Below are 20,859 nucleotides of genomic sequence, written 5' to 3' on the forward strand. Positions count from 1 at the left end.
ATGTGCGTACACGTCGCACGAGAAGCACGCAGACCAGCAAGTCCACTGGCTGCATACCTACTGGTTTCTCATCACACTGGTGAGAGAGAAGATCGGTGAATGTAACAGATGAAGACATGAGAGAGAAGATCGGTGAATGTAACAGATGAAGACACACGCAACTAGGGGTGTCAACGGGTAGTAGGGTACCCGTGCTACCCGTAATTAGAACGGGTACTCGGGTAGTCGTTTGCTCCTGAGAACCCGATTGGGTAGTTGTAGTATGGTGTCTTCGCAACGGTGCATGGTTACATGCTTACTGTACACTTTCTACAGTACAGGGCGCAAGTGCACAATCACTGTACAAACTATTTCAAAAAATACCAGATAGGGGACCCGAGCTACCCGGATAAAACATATCCGAACTCGTTACCCGACCAACCCCTACCCTTTGCAGCCCTACACGGAACACGGTCACCAGCCAACTCAAACCCATACAGCCGGCAAGCCACGTGAACCATACAACCGTGAACTGACTCCCTATGTACACCTGGTCCACACCACACAGAGCGCATCGGGATATCATGGTCAAGAGTCAAGACCTTTGCAATACCTACGCAGTTGGAAGGATTGCACCAACCTGGATCCTGCAAACAATGATCCACTGAATGTGTGCGAAGGAGTTCACTACTGATACCAAAAATAATAAATCTGGTGGTACATGTACTAAACATAATTATGGCATGTTGAATAGTTCTGCAAATGTGCGATTTGATTGAAACATTACGACACTGTATACAGACATCTCAAGAAACATGCACATTAACATACACCTGTACATCCAGCAATACATGCTCAGTTCTGGAATAAAATAAGAGTACAAAAGGTTGAAATCAGAAACACAGCACAAAACATCAACTAAATGAGTACGGTGTGTTTCTAACCGGCAGCAACACTCGACTCCGCAAGACTATTCATGCTATTATATAAGTTTGACTTTTGGTCATTGTCCAGACTGCCAGCAACCTGATGCTAAAATACTAGTACACACATTTACATGCACGTGCAGACAGACAGACAGACATGCTAACACACAAAAACTGTATACAATGTACACACACACACACACATAACACACACACGCACAAGCACACACATAACACACACACACACGCACACACACACAACACACACATAACACACACACGCACACACACACATAACACACACACGTGTGCGCGCGCGCACACACGCGCAAGCACACACATAACACACACATGCGCACGCACATACAGACTGAGAGTATCTCAACATGCTTTCACACCAATAGATGTAATAGGCCCACGGAGTGAAGCAGCTCGCCTATTTTGTAGTTCTTATCTGTAGCAACCTCACTGACCTGAAGTACATTGAACGTGCATCGGAGTGTTCTACAGGCGTGGACCCTTAGGAATAGACGCCAATTGAAATGTCCCATGGCCCTTATTCCTCAGCCGGCGCACAGCTTCACGTATGTGTTGAGGCTTGAGAGGTCCAGTTTCGTTCTGTGAGTCACGATAGTCCAGCGCCTCCTCGACAATCTCGCCCACAAAAACTTTCGTAACACCATTCATGGCAATGACAGCGTTGGGCTGAATGGACACACCAGATCCGGCTACAGCCTGCATCAGACGTTTTACTTGCGTTCGAGGTAGTGAAGAACGCCTATACTGCTCGTATCTATCCTGATGGTGGTCAGAGAATGCCTCTACCATCACTCTCATTCTCTCCAATTCTTCCTGGTCCTGCTGAGTCGTAACAATCTCGTTAGGCTCATCTTGAAACAGTCCCAGCTCGTCGGGAACAGCCGCACTGTCATCCGCAGCACCAACAGAAGCGGTCGATTCCTTTACTCTCTTTGAGCTCGGCTGATGCTCCTCATCTTCAACTTCTTCGCGTTCACGATGCTTCGTCTTCTTGCCCATTTTCAATTTTCTGTTCTCGTACGACTCAGCTCATCATAGAAAAGTTTTTCTTCATTCTGAAGCATATACTTGAAATCGAAAGCGCACACCTTTTTTTGAAGATGAAAGATTATTACATCTTTTTTATTATATTATGACGTAATCTTTAGTAGGTTTTGTACATGTGCATAAAAAGGGGGAAATCCCTTTGACTTATTTTTTATTTTTTATGAAAGTGCACATTATAATCGGTAGCGCTATGCGCTAGCGCCTAAATAAACTAGTACTGTACATTTATAAAGCCAAGCAACAACAACTACAGACATGTAGCCGGTGTAAACGCGAAAACGGTTCCTCCGCGAAAATGGTTCCAGGCATACACCGGTTACCCCCTGGAACCGTTTTCGCTAGCGAAAACGGTTCCATCCTAGCCGCGAAAACAGTTCCTCCGCGAAAACGGTTCTTCCACACATTTCCTGCATCTATGGCCCTCTTGGAACCGTTTCCGCGGATGGGGTCTCACCGCGAAAACGGTTCCAGCTAGCCGCGAAAACGGTTCCACACATTTCCTGCATCTATGGACCGTTTTCGCGGATCGACATGCATCCGCGAAATCAGTTCCCAATCATGAGTTGTGCTTTCGGGTTTTTTTCTTCAAAACGTCCTGAAGATGTCTTCTCTTGGTGGTAATCGGGCGTGTTACGACGAAGTCTTGCAAGCGTTGCTTGCAAACGCCTGCCTCGTTTCCTGCGGACGCGAAGAGGCGTAGAGCAATAAAACGCTTTGCAGTCAACTTCGTCTTGGATCGTGGGGTCCTTTTTCGCCAAACAGATGAAGGCCTACCACAATGGATCACAGACGACGGCCAACAAAAGGAGATCTTGCATCCATGCCGGCCGGGGCCGCGGCCGGGGATAAGAAAGAAAGAGAGAAAAAAGTGTGTATGCACTGGAAATGCATTTTTTATTATTTTTTATTATGATAGTCTACGTCTACGATCTGGAGATCAATAGTATTAGTACGGATCCATTTGTCAAACATGGCATTAGGTACTGTTGCAGGTATTTAGCAAGGAATACAACAGGCACAGTCAATGGCCAATTGCGTAAGGTACTGCTGCAGCTTTGAAGGTCTCCTCCAAGTCCAACGTTGTGCTGGAGCGGGACACTCCTGAGGACCCGATTCCATGTACCATTGTACTCAGTGTCATGTACATGTATACTACCGGTACTTCAAGCCCTGTCTGGCCTTTTCACTGCCACGGTTCACGGTCTAGTCTGGCCTTTTCTGGATTGTTTCAGCAGGGAGTGTTTTACTAGTAAGTACTCCCTGGTTTTCCAGTGTGCACGTCGGTGTATGTTCAGTGCAGTCCTTTACTATTTTAGTCTTGTCGCAGCCTAGCCCGCGCAGCGCAATTAATTCAAGAATTTGTGCAAATGAAGTTCACATACCGTAACATTCCGTTAATAAGCCCTGGGCGTATACTTTGCAGAGGGTCAAAAACCAGGCGTATATTTGGGCATGGGCTTATTTTAGGGCATGGGCGGTATTTCGGACGCAATCTGCAGAAGATCAATGTATCAGCAACCCACTAGTTTCAGTGAACCATCATTCACACTGAGCGCGGTACAGGTACATCAAACCACAGCTGGAAATTTGGTCGTAACCAAGAATGTAGCGATAAATTACAGATTTGATACTTCAAGAAGTAGGTAAACCACTTGCTATATAAGTACAAGCAAGGGTTTATGTACTCTTGGTACAAGGCACAACAGGTACCGGCATGTACGCGAACGCACGCTCACACGCTGGTCATTTTGAGTCCACTTTACGCCCTGGGTTTATTTCGGGCATGGGCGCTAAAACGGACTTGAAGTGTACACCGCCTAAAACTGGGCTTATTATCGGACATGGGCGTTATTTAGGGTGGGCTTATTTACGGAATTTTACGGTAATCCATCATGCTCGAATCCGAAGAGGAGATCCCGCAGTGGCGCGCACCGAGTCTTGAAAGGGGGGTTTCCAGAGTTGGTAAATTTTTGTCTGGAGACACACTGTATAATTATGTATTTGTGCACATGCACATCCCCCGAACATCCCGTCGGAGATAACGGTGAGGGCTAGGGAGGAGGGGAGATTCAAGATCAGTGGTGCAGGGCACCAATGGACACTGGTGCTGATGAGATGTTGGGCTCCTCCGACTGCTATCATGCCCTCACAAATGCGTCTGAGAGGGAACCAGGTCCAGGGGTAGAAAGGACAGAAATAAGAGCTGGCTAATGAGGAATTGAGGGAGGGGACGATGTTACATAGAAATGCTAGTATAACCGGTAGCAGGATAAAACGGGTTACCTTTTACATACCAGCAGTTACATGCATTTGCAAAAAAGGGTGCAAAAGGCAATGTGCACAAATTTACATGTTTGTCATATTGAACACGTAAACGTTTGATAGGCCTAACCGCCCAGGCTACACTACAGTCTATAGCAGGTACTTCACTAGTCCACTCCAGGCATGTTCGTTTCCTCAAAACACTGCTTACATTCGACGTATCTTTTTTTCTGTTCTTATGATGAAGTTGTCAGCATGTATTGGTAATGTTCCTTATCATGCTTATGATTTCAATCAAGAGTTATGGACCTTGCTTCGATGGAAACTCGCGAAAGAAAAGCGAAGCCCCGTGTCCTTGAGTCGCGGCCGGAGCAGCGCTTCGTTCTGCAGCAGCGCAAGTGGATCATGGACGCACATTTTTACGTCTTCCAGTTGACAAAGTTTTGACGAACATCTCTGCTGCGCATATGAGCGAGAACGAAGGCTGTGGAGATCTTGATTTGAGTCAACAATTTGGAAGGAGATTTCGTCAATCAAATCCTTGAACTGACTTGCATCGTGCGTGCTTGACTCAAATTTCGAGACAAAACGGATTTCTTGAACGTCATCGCCAATCCAGGAGCAGGCCAGAGCTGGAGATCGATATCTCTGTAGCTACTCTCCACTGAAGAAAGAGAGAATAATGTGTTTTGAACTGCATGCAAAGCAACTCTCTCTCTCTCTCTCTCTCTCTCTCTCTCTCTCTCTCTCTCTCTCTCTCTCTCTCTCTCTCTCTCTCTCTCTCTCTCTCTCTCTCTCTCTTTCTCTCTCTCACTTCGAAATAAGCAGGCGCGTGCCCCGTATGGGTTCCTGGGTGCCCGGAACCCCCCCCCCTTTTCGCTCAAAATGCAGGATTTTGGTTCCTTCTTTGAAATTTTTCCCAGGGGGGGGGGGGGCGCCGGCGCACGCACCTGATAAGGACATAGTCACTGTGCTGTAAACTGCCCGTCGATCGACGTGTATGTATGATAGCCAATCCAGTAGCCACACTTTTCCTTTGGCAAGATTCACGAGGCCCGAAAAAGGTGGTTTCCAGACACCAAAAAACTCATACGGTGCACGCGCCTGATTCCCCCCTCCGCTGGACTCTCCAGTCACAGTTCAGGGCAGCTTATACTTGTCTCTCCTGAGGCTGAAGTATTCCATAAACTTGGCAAAACCGTGTTCCCTAGGGCATTAGCATTCGAAACATGACATGAGGTTTTGGGTTCAATCATCCCAATATGCTGGTGAAGACTGTTAATTGCAGCATTTCCAGGAGACCCATCTGGGACGGGGTACATGTACCCGTGCCTTAGTTGCCGGGTTGCGGCGGGCGACGGCATTGGAGCGGAGATGACAGAGCACCGCCTCACTACGGCCGGTGTCGAGCTCCGATTGAAACAGATCTTTAACACCTCTGCCCACCCCCACCACCCCACTTTGGCAAGAACTGCTATAGTGTGCACTATAGGGCTTGAAAGTGCTGCGTCACAGCATAGCAATGGCATAGCAACAATTTGAAAAATTCGAAAACTGGATCCAGTTTTTGTATGGATCCAAGGCTATTCCAAGCACATTTCAAGCGGTCTTGCTCACAGCAAGGTGATGTAGCCAGTGAAACCGACTGATTTGGCTAGTGGAGGCGGGGTGACAACTGATGGCGAAGTAAAAGTCGCAGCTGCATACGACATGAGTGACATGAGTGGGTTGCTATGCACCCATATACTGTAAACTGTCTAATATTCGCGACGGATTAATGTTCGCTATTTTCGCGAGAAGAGCGTAACGCGAATATTAACCAGCGTGAAATCAAGCTTCAACAGTGGGTGTATGTAGGTGACCCCGTTGCTTCGCGAACTTTTGCCATCGCAAACTTGCTGATTTTAAGAAATCGCGGAAATTTAGTGACGCGAATGTTGGGCGGTTTACAGTACTGAGGCAATAGCAAAGTCACACCTTAGTGGATCCGAAATAGAAATCTGATGTCAACTTACTACTCCCAGGCCGCTTTTGACGTCATCACTTTCAAGCCCTATTGGCTTGGCCCGGATGATTTCCAGAGCTGGTGATAACCGACTCGATTGGGTTAGAGGCCCTAGAATTCAAGTAATATACAAAACACGAGAGGTTGTGCAGTCACAGTTCTACAAGGTGTATGTGATTCGGGTCACTTCCCCCGGGACTGAAGGTATCTTTACATCGTACATGTACTAAGCACATTGGCTTCCAGCAAAGTCGATTGCCCGACTCGGACCAGAGTCACCGCGTGCCAGTTGACGAACCCGAATACACTGCGGCCTAGTGCTGAAGCCACCCGCGCGATGATTACAGTCCAACCTCAGACCCGCGGAAGCAGATTGGCGGCCACTCTCCTCGATATACCAGCAGTGTGATGTATGGTCGGCGGTAGCCGTGGGTCTGGACGGCACGTGTCAGAGTCATGGCAGGTCAGTAGGTATGTAAAACCCAATTACTCCTTCATGATCAGTAGCCTGTGACTTTTTTATTTTTTATTTTTTATTTTTTTTATTGGGAACACAGCCCTACAAAGAGACATGTGGAGACAAACACAAGACAAGACACAGGGGATGTAGGGACGACGTGCCGATGTACAGGGAGCAACTCGACCGACCAGGGGTCTCGGCGTTAGCGTAGCAACCTGGCATCGAAGGACTTGAAGCGTTTTGGTACGTTCACATTGGTAGAGCTGCTACAGGCAAAATTGAAATGATGCAGGCTAGCTGAAGATATTTCTCATCAGCGGAGAATTGCTGTTGCGTAAAGAAATGCCGCAGCTGTATAGAAGAAGAATCAAGCTGTGAGTCCGGGTGAGACTGATTATGGCACTCACTGTAGTACTTGTAGTAAATGTGCTACTTGTACAAGCGGGCAGTAAAACAATGTCTGGCATAAGGGCATCTACCTAGAGTCCTAGTCTACTTCCACTGGGGATAATATCAGAAAGTCTGTATACAGTAGCTAAATGATGATTTAATGCACTGTGTTCTGCGACCTAAGTTTGATTGACAATATCACGAGTACACAGCTGCTCTTACTGTGACAACTTCCGAAAAACAATAGAAAATCAAATTGAAGGGTGTGTTTCAAGGTGTGTGAGCCTCGGGGATGCCACATCATGCAACAGTTATTTCTCTACAAAGTGCAGTGCGTGAATATTGGCTGCAGTCATTGTTTGGCAACAGATTCTGTTCTGCTGTACTCAACACTCGTCATAACCGTGTAAGAGTAGTGTTATTTGTATGTGGTTCAGATTATAGGAATTGTAATAACTTGATGAGATCTTCCATAAATAGAGCATGCATGGTGATGATGATGATGTCGCCGTTATTTGCTGAGCACATTATTATTCACAGAGTTGTAACACAGAAATCTGATAAACTGTCAATAGCATAGCAGCAGTTCAAGTAACTTCCCCGGCAGTGGCAAGAGTGGCCTGCAGGTGAGGCTTGTGCCTGCTAACCATTCATTGTAGAGTTGATCCGTTCTCTGATGTGCACCTTCTGATGGTTTGTGAGGGCGCCCATAGTGCTGAACTCTTTCTTACATGTTGGACAGGAGATGAGGTGGCTGTCGTGCATCATGACAACATGCGCCTTCAGCTTGTCTGACGTGTGATAGGTACGGCCGCAGAGTGAACAGCGGTACGGCTTGTCGCCAGTGTGCACGTTCTGGTGGCGCTGCAAGTGTGCCAGACGGCTAAACGCACGGGCACAGGTATTACAGCGGAACGGACGAGTGTCTCCGGATGGAACAGGTCGCATGGCCACTTTCACGGCCGATTCCTCGATGGGAGTGAGCTCTTCACTCGTTGATACTGATGGATCAGTCTGGTTGTCATCTGCCACCATGCTGCTTTCGTTGCTGGCATGGCCCATCTGTTGCGATGAGAGTGCTGCAGCTGATGATGATGCTGACCTATGGTAGCCAACACTCTGAGAATGGTGGTGAGGTTGCTGATGATGATGGTGATGATGATGATGATGAGATGATGTTGAAGCAGTGTGGACTGCCATTCCCTGGCGTCCTGCAGCCGAGTACGAGTGAGGCTTTGCCACTGCGCTCTGAGCAGCGGGCAGGCAGATGTTGGACAGGTAGTTGGAGTGAGCATTGTGCCAATGCATTTCCAAGTGAGAAGCACGCTGGTGGGTCTCTCCACACAGCTGACACGTCAATTTGTTGATGAAGTGCATGCTGGCGTGGCGGTTCAGATGGTCGCCGCGAGTGAAGCAACGTCCACACAGGTGGCACAGATTGGGACGCTCTGCGGTGCGATGAGCAGCAAAGTGATGCTCAAGATGTCGCCGCCACTTGAACGTGAAGTGACATTGAGAACACCAGTACAGGTCTTGTGTTTGCTTCTCGCCTCCTGTCACACTACTGCTATCGGAGAGGTCATTGTCAGCGCCACCGGTGACTGAGGCAGTGATACGGGCTGGATCCGGCTTCACCAACTCTTGCCTTTCATGTGCTACGCGATCCTCCACTCCGTCATCCACTGTGTAAGGACCTTGAAGACGATAATAGGGCACAGCGTTGGTTTGCATTGGCGCCTCATGCAATGAACCACTCTGCTCCCCAGCCGCTGAATGGTAATACTTGGAGCTAGGACTTTCTGGCTCTGGTGATAGCACTGATGCGTGACCAAAGGTCCTGGTGGACTGCTGCTGCTGCTGCTGCTGCTGGTATGGAGAAGTAAGCCTATGGGCATCTCCTGTAGGTGCTGGGTGGACTACTCGCAGTGCCTCATGCCGTGAACTTAAACCTTTGCTGTCATACGATGCTGCTGAACGCTGCAATGGCCCATTAGCAATATATGTTGCTGCTTGATCTTGTCGTGGTCCCGTGTTTGTAGCGGTCCCTATTGTTGTGGCAAAGCCTGCATGACGTGGCAGAAAGCACTGGATCAGAGATGATGACTGGGCAGGTATGGCGCCTGGCTTTATGCTTGCCCAGGTACCACCTGTACCAGCAGCAACAACAGCTGATTGGCCACTGCCTTCCACAACTCCTTGCGCGGACGACGTATTAGGTAAGATGCCAGTCGTGTAGTATGGATAAGGAACGGTGAAGATTTGTCCTGTGCTGGCCACAGGACGAGTTGGAATGGGCACAGGCGATGGTTGCAGCGGTGCCATGCCGATTGCTTTCATCTGATCAGGTGATGTAGCCGTGGTTACCAGGCGATACTGAACTAACGACTGGGGACCGACACCACCTGCCATGGGATGAGGTGGATGCTCTCCTATTGGACTAGCCATTTTGATCAGGGGATTGACAACGGTCACGAATGACGGGGGTGGAATTGCAGGCATGACGGGCTGGTGGCCTTCACTACTGCTGGTGTGATGTGCAGAGTCAAGAGAAGGTGTACTTCGTACATCATCGCCATCTGATGGAGACTCCCTTATTTTGATGAGTGGTGGCGGCTCACCAATATCAAAACGTGATTCGTCGTCCTCCTCCATTACATCTACTTCAGGTGAGCTAGGTGAGTGTAGTTCAACAATCCTGGATGAATCGCTAGGTTCTGTAGCAGCACGGTTTTGCGTGTGTCCTGTGTAGTTATATATAAAGAGTGGTTGAGACTGCTGGGCTGGTCGCGAAGACGGGTATATGCCAGTCTGAAGTGGTATGGATTGACGAGCAGCAGGCTGAACGCCACAGGAAGATGATGACAGACTGAAGGCAGATTGAGGAACGTACACTGCACCGTCAGCTTCGGCAGCCGAGGAGTTGCTTGACGGTGAGTGTGAGCTAACCGCAGACACCATCATTGACGAGCTTTGCTGCTGCTGCTGCGACTGCTGCTGCCGACGACGACCGCAGTCAGAATATCGCACTTCACTGACCTAAGCAACATCATCGGACAAATACGTATAGCCACATGCACACAGAACACACACACACACACACACACACACACACACACACACACACACACACACCGAGGAAAAAGCAAACCTTGATAAATAGATGGTCCTTGTCATCTAAAACTAACAATTTACAACTGCAACAGCCTAGCCATGCACTCGCCCGGAATACATCACATGACCTAGCCGTGCATTGGTTCGGAATACATCACATGACCTAGCCATGCACTCATATGGAATACATCACATGACCTAGCCATGCACTCGTACGGAATATATCACATGGCCTAGCCATGTATTCGTCCGGAATACATCACATAGGTAGAGGCACGAACGATTTGCAATTCCATTGTCCTCACCATAATAGAATGCACGGGGGAAATATGGCTGACTACTAATCTACAAGATAGGCATCGCAGGTGATGGGATTGATTGGCAGCAAGATCACCAGCAGGCGATGGGATTGATTGACAGCAAGATCGCCAGCAGGCAATGGGATTGATTGACAGCAAGATCGCCAGCAGGCAATGGGATTGATTGACAGCAAGATCACCAGCAGATGTGATCACATTATATTTAAAAAAAATGAACCAAGACGAAGGGATTATGAAGTCGAGACAAGAAAGCTCATGGCATACAAACAGTAGGATTGGTAATGGCTTGTGTATGCTGTGTATACTGCGCTGAGCAAACAACACTGCTATCCAGGGAAGTGTGAGTCATTTCGTGAATAGTTGCATAATGCTGCCTTCCATCCTTTTCTTCCTGATGCCTGCACGAACGTCAACACCTGAGGCTATGAGAGGGAGACCCACTGTGCTTCACATACCGTTACTATGCACGGTATCAAGTGACCAACTGGGCAAAGCACATGTCCTGATTTGGACCCAGGCACTGGCAAGCATCTATTTAGTCCAAAGCCACCAGCTGCATCCACAGCCAGCTGTCCTTAGCCGGCTTACTTGTGAGGCAAGTATCCTACAATTACGGTGGTTAGTTTGTTTGACAAAATGACCCACTCCGTGCATATCCTCTACTACTACTACACAGTATAAAGCAAAGGAAACGTCCACAAGTCAATCTCACTGTGCCTGTTCTCACTGTGCATGCTGTCACTGTGCCTGTTATTAGCCATAACTAGATGCAACTGTCACCACAGTCCAAGGAAAAAGCGTACAACAGGTGCTCTACGCTATGAGCCCAATGACCATAACACATGCAAAGGAAACTCACCAATCAGACCACTAGAAGTACAGCTGCTCACCAATCAGACCACTAGAAGTACAGCTGCTCACGAAATCAGCACACGGCCGTACACATGTCGCGAATAATTGAATGGATTAGTGAATATCACAGAGAGATCAAAGGAATTTGTCCAGGATAGTCAACTGCCCAGCTGCCCATATTGATGGCTTTTTCCATGCCCAAGTGATGTCCCGACATCTTATCTGGTGTGTTCTACATACAGGTACATACCGGTACATGTACTACAGCATAGCCGTGACACTGCGGCCTCATCAGTATCTAGTGATTGACTAGTATCTTGGAGAATGAGTATCCCTCATTATTTGTGTCCTCCTTGAGTCGCGCACCAGACAGTTTCATAACCGCCAAGACAATAATAATTATTGTCAACAAAGGGGCATTGTACTTAGCTCAGTTATTAGCCTCAACTTTGAATGTACCTACATTTCAAGCTACTTTGAAGCCAACGACACGTAGGTAACCTCTATGTTTTGTTCCTCAAGCCTGGTGTATGACGAATGGCCTACTAGATTATGCTACTGGTTCTTCCACTCAACTGAGCGGATACCGGCTCAGACTAAACTCGTATTTGCAGCATACCGCAGGAGGGAAACAAGTAATAGTTACTTACTAGTCAATTACAAACGGTTTGCGCGGGCGAACTTGAACAATAGAGATGCCGTCGATGGGCCCGCTTTGGCCATTTTCTAGTCATGCACAATCAGTTTAGATAAGGGAGCCATCTCTGCTGCGCATTGAACTACTACTAACAGGTGCAGCTGGCGCAAAAGAATAGAAGAAAGAGCACGGTTTTGTTGTGGGCTTCTCTGGGCTCATTCTCGCTTCTTTCTCTGACTGCGTGGTGTAATGTAAAATGATCGCCAGCGAGCGTCGTCGTCACCCGTAGATCCATGCAACACACAGTTTACGAGCCGAAGTAACAAAAAATATTGCGATATGAAAGCATCGACGGAAGACACAGCAAATGATCGGCAACAATGCTCCAGTGCTTTGTGGGCTGAGAGCTCCAATAGATGTGACACTATTCTGACACTTCTTGTCTTCTTTAGCAACTCCATTTTCTCCCGTAGATCTACGTAGGGAATTGCAGCTTCCGCAAGATCGCCTTGGGGAAGAAGGTCGGAGTGGAAAAGACGCCTCAAAACAGCAAAAAGGAACCGACAAACTCACTCACCCGACTTATCCTGTCGCAATCCGCCGCTGCAGATGACGATAACCTGAGCTCCGAGAAAGCCTTCGAGGATATCTCGAATTTTCCCTGTCTCGAAGAAACCACCCGAATTACTTCGAGGACAGCGATGTTTCTCGACCTCTGTGAAAGGTATCCGTGCCGTGTCCACAAAGAGTGAATAATTATCCCACCACGGGCCGCACTTGGCACCTTTTCTAAATGGTAGCTGAAGACAAAGTCACGCTTACCCAGGGCAGATGGACCATTGAAAGGTTATACACCATTCCTGCAAGGACAAGATTATGATCGAATCTAGATCTTGCAGTCGACAAATGTACCCTCGCTAAAGTAGTAAAGAATTAGTCGGAAGGCTTACAGCTAGGCGTGCTCGAATATGCGGACCACTCCGAAGAACCAGTGACTAGTGGTAGTGTGGAGTATACGTATGCCTCGTCACTTGCCTGGGCACACATGCACACATGCACACAGCTCGTAGATTTAGGCTGCGACTATCTGTAGCCTGTTCGATCGGTCGGGGTCTCCAGGGGCGAAGCGTTGGGTCCAACCGACTACGTCCTCGCTAGCCAGGAATCAACTGGCAATCCGTATTTTGTATCAGCGTAGTGTCTTCATAGCTTTCGCGGGGTCAAAGTAAAGAATAGTTGCTTATTCGCTCAACTGATGTGGAAAAGCTATTGGTTTTTCGGCTAGTATTCGCACAGTAGGGCCTGGTGGAGTCTGTCCCTGGAAATGGGGAGTATCAGTGGGGTCTGACTCGGATGTTTCGCTTGAGAAACCAGTAACTCAAGGCAGTCAAGCATCCATCACTCAGCCCATTGCCAACCGCAGAATGGCACGACAGTGTTATAATTATTACGTCATGAGGATGGGATCGATCGTCCGGGACAAAGATTGGATCTGATATACATGCAGGAACTTTTTACTACCGGGACACTCGAGTTTCGTGAAGTGTGGAGGCGTGCGATCATTCAGCGTAGTGCGTTCCAGTACACTGCACTATTCTGTTTAGAGCAAGCACTTGCAATGCAAGCACATACATGTACAATTTATACCAACGTGTACAATATCTCGTCCGCTAGTTACAGGTACATGCACAGACGATGGGATCAGACAATTTCGTCACCCCGGATGCTGACGAGCAAACTAGCCAGTCCTGTAGTGTAGTTGCAAAAACCGTGTCGTGTGCTGGTGCAGTAACAGTAGCTGATACAACGGGATGAGTACGACATGTTGAGCTGATCTTGTGCATTGTTGATAGGTAGATCTACTACTAGTACATGTACCTGTAGTAGAGCTGCTCGGGGATGGTTTCACGTGAACGGCTTAGCTATGATCTGGGATACTTGCAACATAATAACATAATACTCATGCACCTGACCATGCACCTGACTCTTCTTTCGCACCGTTACAACAAAGTGAAGTGCCATGTACATGTACATACATTGTATTATTATAATTATTTAATACAAATTACAATAATATTATCTTGACTTACTACTCTACAATCATGTAGCTACTAGTACATGTAACTGGTTTGGCTAGACATGTGCACTCCACGGCCATTCAGGCAAGGAAAGGGAAAATCCCGAATGTCCTGCTCTACAGGAAAAGTGCTGTTCTTTCCGTCGGGCCACATGGCTACTGTCTTGTCCTCCTTGTATCGTTGTGTAGTCCACCAAGGCTAGGGTAATTCAAAGCGTACAAACTAAAAACGACCTTGACCAGTTGATCAGTTGATGCACTTAGCCATTTTTCAAAGGAAGTGCAATACATACATTTACACGTATGCAGATTACAGACCATGACACCCATGGCCGTGGGCATGCCGCGTTGGGCAGCACTAGTACTAATTGAGTAGTAGTACTAACGTGCAAGCACTGATAAAAGGGCTGTGGACGGCTGGTACGAGTACATGGTGTAGGCCCACAGCTAGCCCTCACACGACAAGTGCCTGTACGAGGTTCCGGACTGGCTATTACTTCCTGCTACATAACATTGTATTATGTATGAATGTTCACTGTTGGCATTCTGGTAATCTGGTAACCTGAAAATGCGGCATTGGGTAATACTACCGACACGCCTAGCACAGCAGCTGTGCCTAAATCTAGACGCATATCCTGTACTCCGCGCGTTCTAGATGAGGTGAACAGGAGGACATTCCAAACATGGAGTGGCGGGAATCAGTTGGAGGAATTCCCCTCCTCCCCTCTCTCTGTTGTTGTTGTTCTTTTTATTTGAATTTGAATTTGCAACACCACTCTCTCTATCTGTGCCGATGTTTGCAACAGTGCATGCACAGAGCAAAGTGGAGGGAATTAACCGACCGGCAAAGAGAGCGAGCGAGAGAGAGAGAGAGAGAGAGAGAGAGAGAGAGAGAGAGAGAGAGAGAGAGAGAGAGAGAGAGAGAGAGAGAGAGAGAGAGAGAGAGAGAGAGAGAGAGAGAGAGAGAGAGAGAGAGAGAGAGAGAGAGAGAGAGAGAGAGAGAGAGAGAAAGAGAGATAGAAAGAGAGAGATAAAAAGAGAGAGAGAGAGAGAGAGAAAGAGAGATAGAAAGAGAGAGATAAAAAGAGGGAGAGAGAGAGAGAGAGAGAGAGAGCTTCTACTGTGCGTAAGAAATACATGTATGTTCGTGTCAGCGCTCTAGGCTACTTAAGTCCAGGTATTCATCGCCGGAGTGTTCCAGAGTTACCCCAGGGCCCTGGCACATATGTGTCCGGTATGCTTTCTTCCTTTTCGTGTCAGCAGTGTTGCGCCGCCAGGCTAGCTATGGCTGCTGTTGTCAACTGGTTTCCAGGTAGAATGACGTCATAGACCATGTACATGGTGTACATACATTCCGAGCAGTCCGAGAAATTCTCCATACACAGTGTACTAGCACTCAGCTCTGGCGAGTTCGAGTACATGTCTGCCAGCTGGGTTCGCGGGAACTTTCTGCCAGCAGCTGTGGCCAGTCTATCGTCAGAATCAGCCTGCGCCTGTAAGGTAAATCTAACGTTACAAAGGGGGGATCTGGTCACCATGTCTCGTTTGTCTACTGCCTGTGTATTCAGCACAATTCCTGCATTGTGCGTGCACGTGCCGCAGTTCATGTGGAAGTGACGCGCCCGTCTCAGTGACTGTTGTGTTCAACCTTCCAACTACAAAGTTAAAACCTACAGGGCTAGGGAGCAGGTGTACCACGTACATGTAGATTCTATTACTACGTGAGAGCGGGTTTTCATTCTGCAATACGCACGATGTGGACAGTCCTACCAGTATCATAATTATTGACATTCGATGCACTCTGCGCTGAACGTAACCATAGGTGGTGTGAAATCCAAACTTGAGTGGTCCATGTCCTCGCCTCGGGTGCTACTTGTGGTTAGAGGTCAGTGGCACCGAACAGGATAATGGTACAAGCGGATCGAGTGAAGCATCTGTCAGCATTCCTATGTAGCTGCCACTTGAAACGTTATAATATCCTTGGCAGTAATTTTTTGTCCCCAAGATAAAATGAGTCGACCATGGGACATCCTCAAATGGACACACCGAAGAGATAGCGACACAGTGAGGGGGGGGGGGGGAGAGAGATGGATGAGATGGGGGAGATGGATGAGAACACAAAGTGAGATACCGATTAACGGGATGATAACGGAAAGACGATAGTCGAAGCCGAAGAAAGTATTCATTCCTTCATCAGACGTCTGTGTAGAAAAGAAAGTCGCTCTGACGCCTTGTAATGTCATCGGGTGCGTCTGAAAGTGACCAAACTGGACCACCATCGCCATTCAATAATCAACATCATCATAGGATGTGATCGTTGCAGGAGCAGAGTATATTCAATGCCACGAACCAGTGCCTTCATGCACACAGCGATTTCACCCACCCCCACACCGGCATGTACAGAACATGACTGATACATCACCATATTGAATGCTTAGTTCTTAGTTCTACTGAGGAATTCCGTGGCGTGATTATGTCGCCCATCACTGGTGTGCCATGTGGCAATTACATTTCGGTGCACTGCTCAAATGGAGTTCCGCTTCTGGTGTGTTCCGTAACCAAGGGCTTCCCACGTCAAGCGATTCCGCTTCGGAGGTGCTAACACATCACAAGAACTGGCATGAAGGGAGTTCATGATGAATATCAGCACCAGCAACACCTTATGGTAGGTATAGTAGCATAACTTACGAGTAATGGTATTCACGGCTACTTCTCGGAGAGAGAGAGGGACTGGCACCATTGGCCATACACTAATAGTAATACACAGTCCGCACAAGACCTCATGCACATGCATATAATTATTTGCGCATGTATGTGTGTGTACCCGTGTCATAGTGTGATTGTAATGGTTCTGCGTCTTCATAATTATCACTGTGTCTGTTTCACAGTGTCCCAGTTTCCCAGTGGTGTGGCAGGCGCTATTGCTAGCATGCACATGGCAGACCGGCATACGTACACGCGCATACCGTGACGGTGTTAGGGAAGGCATTGAGTTACCCGAACACAAAGAAGCACAATGGAACATTGGCAGGGTCCATCGCAAGAATGGACACGTACCGATACGTCGCCGGGCTTCAAGCTAGTGCGCTGACACTGACTGTGTGAGCGTGCACTTGATGATATGCACCTCCAGCTACATACTATGCTGTACCTTTTCTTGCAGAGAGACTACAAACAGCCCAGTGGAACAGTCATATTTTTTAGATTACATGTCTATCCTACAGTACAATTTTAGAGAGAGAGAGAGAGCGAGAGAGAGAGAGAGAGAGAGAGAGAGAGAGAGAGAGAGAGAGCGAGAGAGAGAGAGCGAGAGAGAGAGAGAGAGAGAGAGAGAGAGAGAGAGAGAGAGAGAGAGAGAGAGAGAGAGAGAGAGAGAGAGAGAGAGAGAGAGAGAGAGAGAGAGAGAGAGAGAGAGAGAGAGAGAGAGAGAGAGAGAGAGAGAGAGAGGAGCATACATGTTAGGGAATGTTTGAAAAAGAAGTGCCCCGTGAAGGTCAGTTACGACCATTGCATTCTGGCTTTTATTTGCTAGGGTTTGGACTGACAATGGCAGCCATTTTGTTTAACCATTGTGCCAAACTGACAGACTAATCTCGCTGCCAAGTAGAGTCTACATGTGACGCGCACATACGTTTGAAGTATCTGTTAGGTGTAGATCTCTCTAGAAGAGCATGGAAAGGTAAACCAATGACTTTCATCCACCAAGGCATAATGCCATCATGTACTGTAGCTGAACACGTACTAAGACGTAGTGTGTAAACATTCACGAGGTTTTGTGGGCAATGACCATTGACCAGACAAACCAGAAGGTTGTAAAGTGACATGTCATCTTCGTTGTCCCCACACTCCCCACTCCACACAGTTCAGACTCAGGCCAGGGCAAGGGTCCCGCGGGCACAGGGATGCCATTAGACTCTGTACTGTCTGTAGTACTACTGCAATCTACTAGGATAGATCACTTCATGTACACAGTCTGCACTGAGTACATGAACACTGTACTACTATTACTAACCATGGTCAAGTATCTGAGTCTGCATATGCGCATTGACCATGATCTAGCCTAGGGAAGGGTAGGGTATGCTGGCTATGCTCTGTGCTGACCTTGTGACTGACTGACTGTCATGTCGCAATCTGTCGCTCCAACCATCCAACCATCCATTCCAGGGCAGACAACACAGTGCTGTCAATCTCACCACTACTGACACTAGCTGTCAGTATGACGGTATTGCAGTCAATGCCTGTCCAGGCAGGGCAGAGATGCCAGTGACGCGGACATGAGCGCTCACCACGAAAATATCATACTGTCAACACCAGACAAAAATAACTGATTCTGCGTACGGACGTTGGCTCCAGCTTCGTGGCTTTGCTGGAACCATGCCCGTGATTAATTCTTCCCGAAAACGTCCCAATACTAATAGTAATACTATGTACTACTAGTATGTAGTCGTAGGTGGTGTCTCTATGTTGATGGTGTGAAGCAAAAAAACGTCTTCTATTGTTACATTTACGCAATCGCCTTTGTTTGCCAGACTGAACCCGTCATGAGCATGACTGTACACAGACTAAGTGAACTATGATGGTCGTAGATCATGTTTCATGGCAATGTCACCCGAATCATATTGTCTTACCTAGTTGCTGATGTCCGGCTCAAGTCAGTGAAGAAGTCGACGTGTTGTCCGGCATGAGCTGGGCTGCTGTTGGCACCTGTAGTGCTCGTGGTCGGCAATGTGGCTCTCCACTGGCTCGCCACTGGTCCAGACTACAATACAATATCTTGTGTGTTACTTTACACGCTTCTCTGTCACGCCTGGTCTGCAGTCTGCAGTCTAGGAGTCGTACAGGCTCCTGATGCAACTTATCCTGATGGTTGAAACAAGGATAGCCTTGCAATGAACCTGGGCCCTCTGGTCCCTCTTGACAATGATCAAGAAGAAGCTCGTTCCAAACGAAGCCCAAAGCAGCGGCGTAGGGAGACCCTTCTTCAATTACACAACGTCAAAACGCCTAAAGCTTGTCACCGGTAGATTTGCCACTGCTAGTCATTTGAATGTACTCACTGTGCTGATGATCGAGATGGGTCTTCCATGGTGTATACCGCTTGCTTGTTTGGAAGCACAGTGAGTCGCCACTGAGAGGACAGGCATGTTGGGCTCTTAGCCAGACACCAGCATGATGTAGTGCTGTAGCATGTAGCATGTACTTGTACTGTGTAAGATGTCGGAACGACACCACCGAAAACCACACTGAACCGATCTAAAGGCCTCGCGAGCGCTTGGATGGAAGGAGCCACGCCTTTCCCCTAGTACCTCCGATCAATAGCAACACGGGTAGCAGTCACTGGCAGCGTCCACACCAACACTAGGAAACACTAGAGGACACGCACCACAACCATCAGGAGCCCTGTACTAGCAGGAATAGCAGCATTGTCAACTAGAAAATGATCATTGAGACAAACAGTGTGATGAGTAGCAGTTTGCTGAACTAGCTGCTCGTTTAATAGGTTCCTCGCCGTGCTTCAGCCAACGTCTTCGGTAGCGGTAGCGCAGCGGAAACGGTCAGTCAAAGGCCCTCTTTCTCCAGGGCAATACCCTTAATGGCATACACTACTTGCACTATGCTACACATAACCTTACGTGCAGTGTGATGCCGTCGTACCTCTACTGGTGCTTCTGCTGCTAGTGCTGGCAGTGACAGGAATCAACGAGTCGTAGATTCTACCTTACACTCGCACTATTACAACCTGGAGCGGTATTATTAGCGGTACCGCACGTAACTGTAGTAGTACTACTGGAGGTAGTGGTAGAGGTGGTAGAGCCCGTGGTAGAGGTGGTAGAGGTGGTAGAGGTGGTGCACTGGTGGTGGTGGTGGTGGTCAAGGTATGAAAGTAGTAAGGAGTGAGCCGGTCTCATCGACTCGACCGTGTACTCGCTAAGCGGAAGCGCCACTACAACAGTGACTAACAGCAGCAGCAGCAGCAGCAGCAGCAGCAGCAGCAGCAGTTCTCATTGCTGATACATTGATATTACTCCTTTCTGTCAGTCTCACTCTGCCAGCTCTCTTCTTTGCATGAAATCACAAACGAAACAACATTAGCAAGGCTAACAGGGGTAGGCTGGCAACGTGTCCACGTATGAATACATTTTCAGTGCACAGTCTCTAGAAATACTTTATCCCGTCGCGTCCATCCTCAGTACGTCCGCCTGCGGTGTAAATGAGTTTCATGGGCTAGCTCGCTGTCCTGATGTTCTCCAGATAACCTCGCAAGTTGCTGTAGAATTGACATCCAGTCTGACAGCGGATCAGTGCATGCCTGGTTTGCGGGATATATTGAGTTGGCTGGCGAACACTCTAGTCTGGCCAATGCTCTGACAGTCTGTGATAGCGATGAGAACTAACTTCGGATGGGGTTTTGAGTTGACCAAGTGCAGGTCTTACCCTCGCGATACCCGCAGATAGGCAAGGTGTACCTTTGCTATCGGGTTTCCTATGGTATTTGTTCGCGCACTCAGGGTACGAAGCCACCGACTTCTTCGTGCTACGTACGCAAATGGTTCAATGCACCATTCCCAAACTGTCATTATACTGCCCATGTGGCATGTGGTCTCGCAGAGGAGGACATTCTGACTGCGAAAACTTTACGCACGACCCTGGGAGTGGAGTGCACTCGTGGACCATCAGTCAAAAAGCTAATATTTTTCGACATTTCCACTCACGTGATACTTGCATTGCAGCATTGTGCCCTGTCCATACTGGC

The 20,859-nt window shown here is 48.0% G+C and overlaps 1 protein-coding gene across 1 annotated transcript; it reads right to left on the reverse strand.

Annotated features, from left to right (window-relative positions):
• Window positions 1-561: 561 nt before the first annotated feature.
• LOC135804400 (zinc finger protein 236-like) lies at window positions 562-19,920 on the reverse strand. Its single transcript, XM_065318271.1, has 3 exons — window positions 18,734-19,920; window positions 7,756-10,144; window positions 562-1,972 (listed from the first exon to the last, which is right to left on the reverse strand). The coding sequence occupies exons 2-3, from the start codon at window positions 10,067-10,069 to the stop codon at window positions 1,410-1,412; spliced, it is 2,877 nt and encodes a 958-aa protein (XP_065174343.1). The 5' UTR covers window positions 10,070-10,144; window positions 18,734-19,920; the 3' UTR covers window positions 562-1,409.
• Between the last annotated feature and the right edge of the window lie 939 nt (window positions 19,921-20,859).

This window comes from Sycon ciliatum, chromosome 1 (assembly GCF_964019385.1).
Source record: "Sycon ciliatum chromosome 1, ocSycCili1.1, whole genome shotgun sequence".
Classification (NCBI taxonomy): Eukaryota; Metazoa; Porifera; class Calcarea; order Leucosolenida; family Sycettidae; genus Sycon; species Sycon ciliatum.

Bases quoted from the DNA above. Each gene is read 5' to 3' on its own strand.
- LOC135804400 (XM_065318271.1), bottom strand. From the start codon at position 10,069: ATGATGGTGTCTGCGGTTAGCTCACACTCACCGTCAAGCAACTCCTCG. The intron at 1,973-7,755 runs GTTAGCAGGCAC...TTCTATGATGAG, and splicing joins GATCAACTCTACAATGAATG to CTGAGTCGTACGAGAACAGA.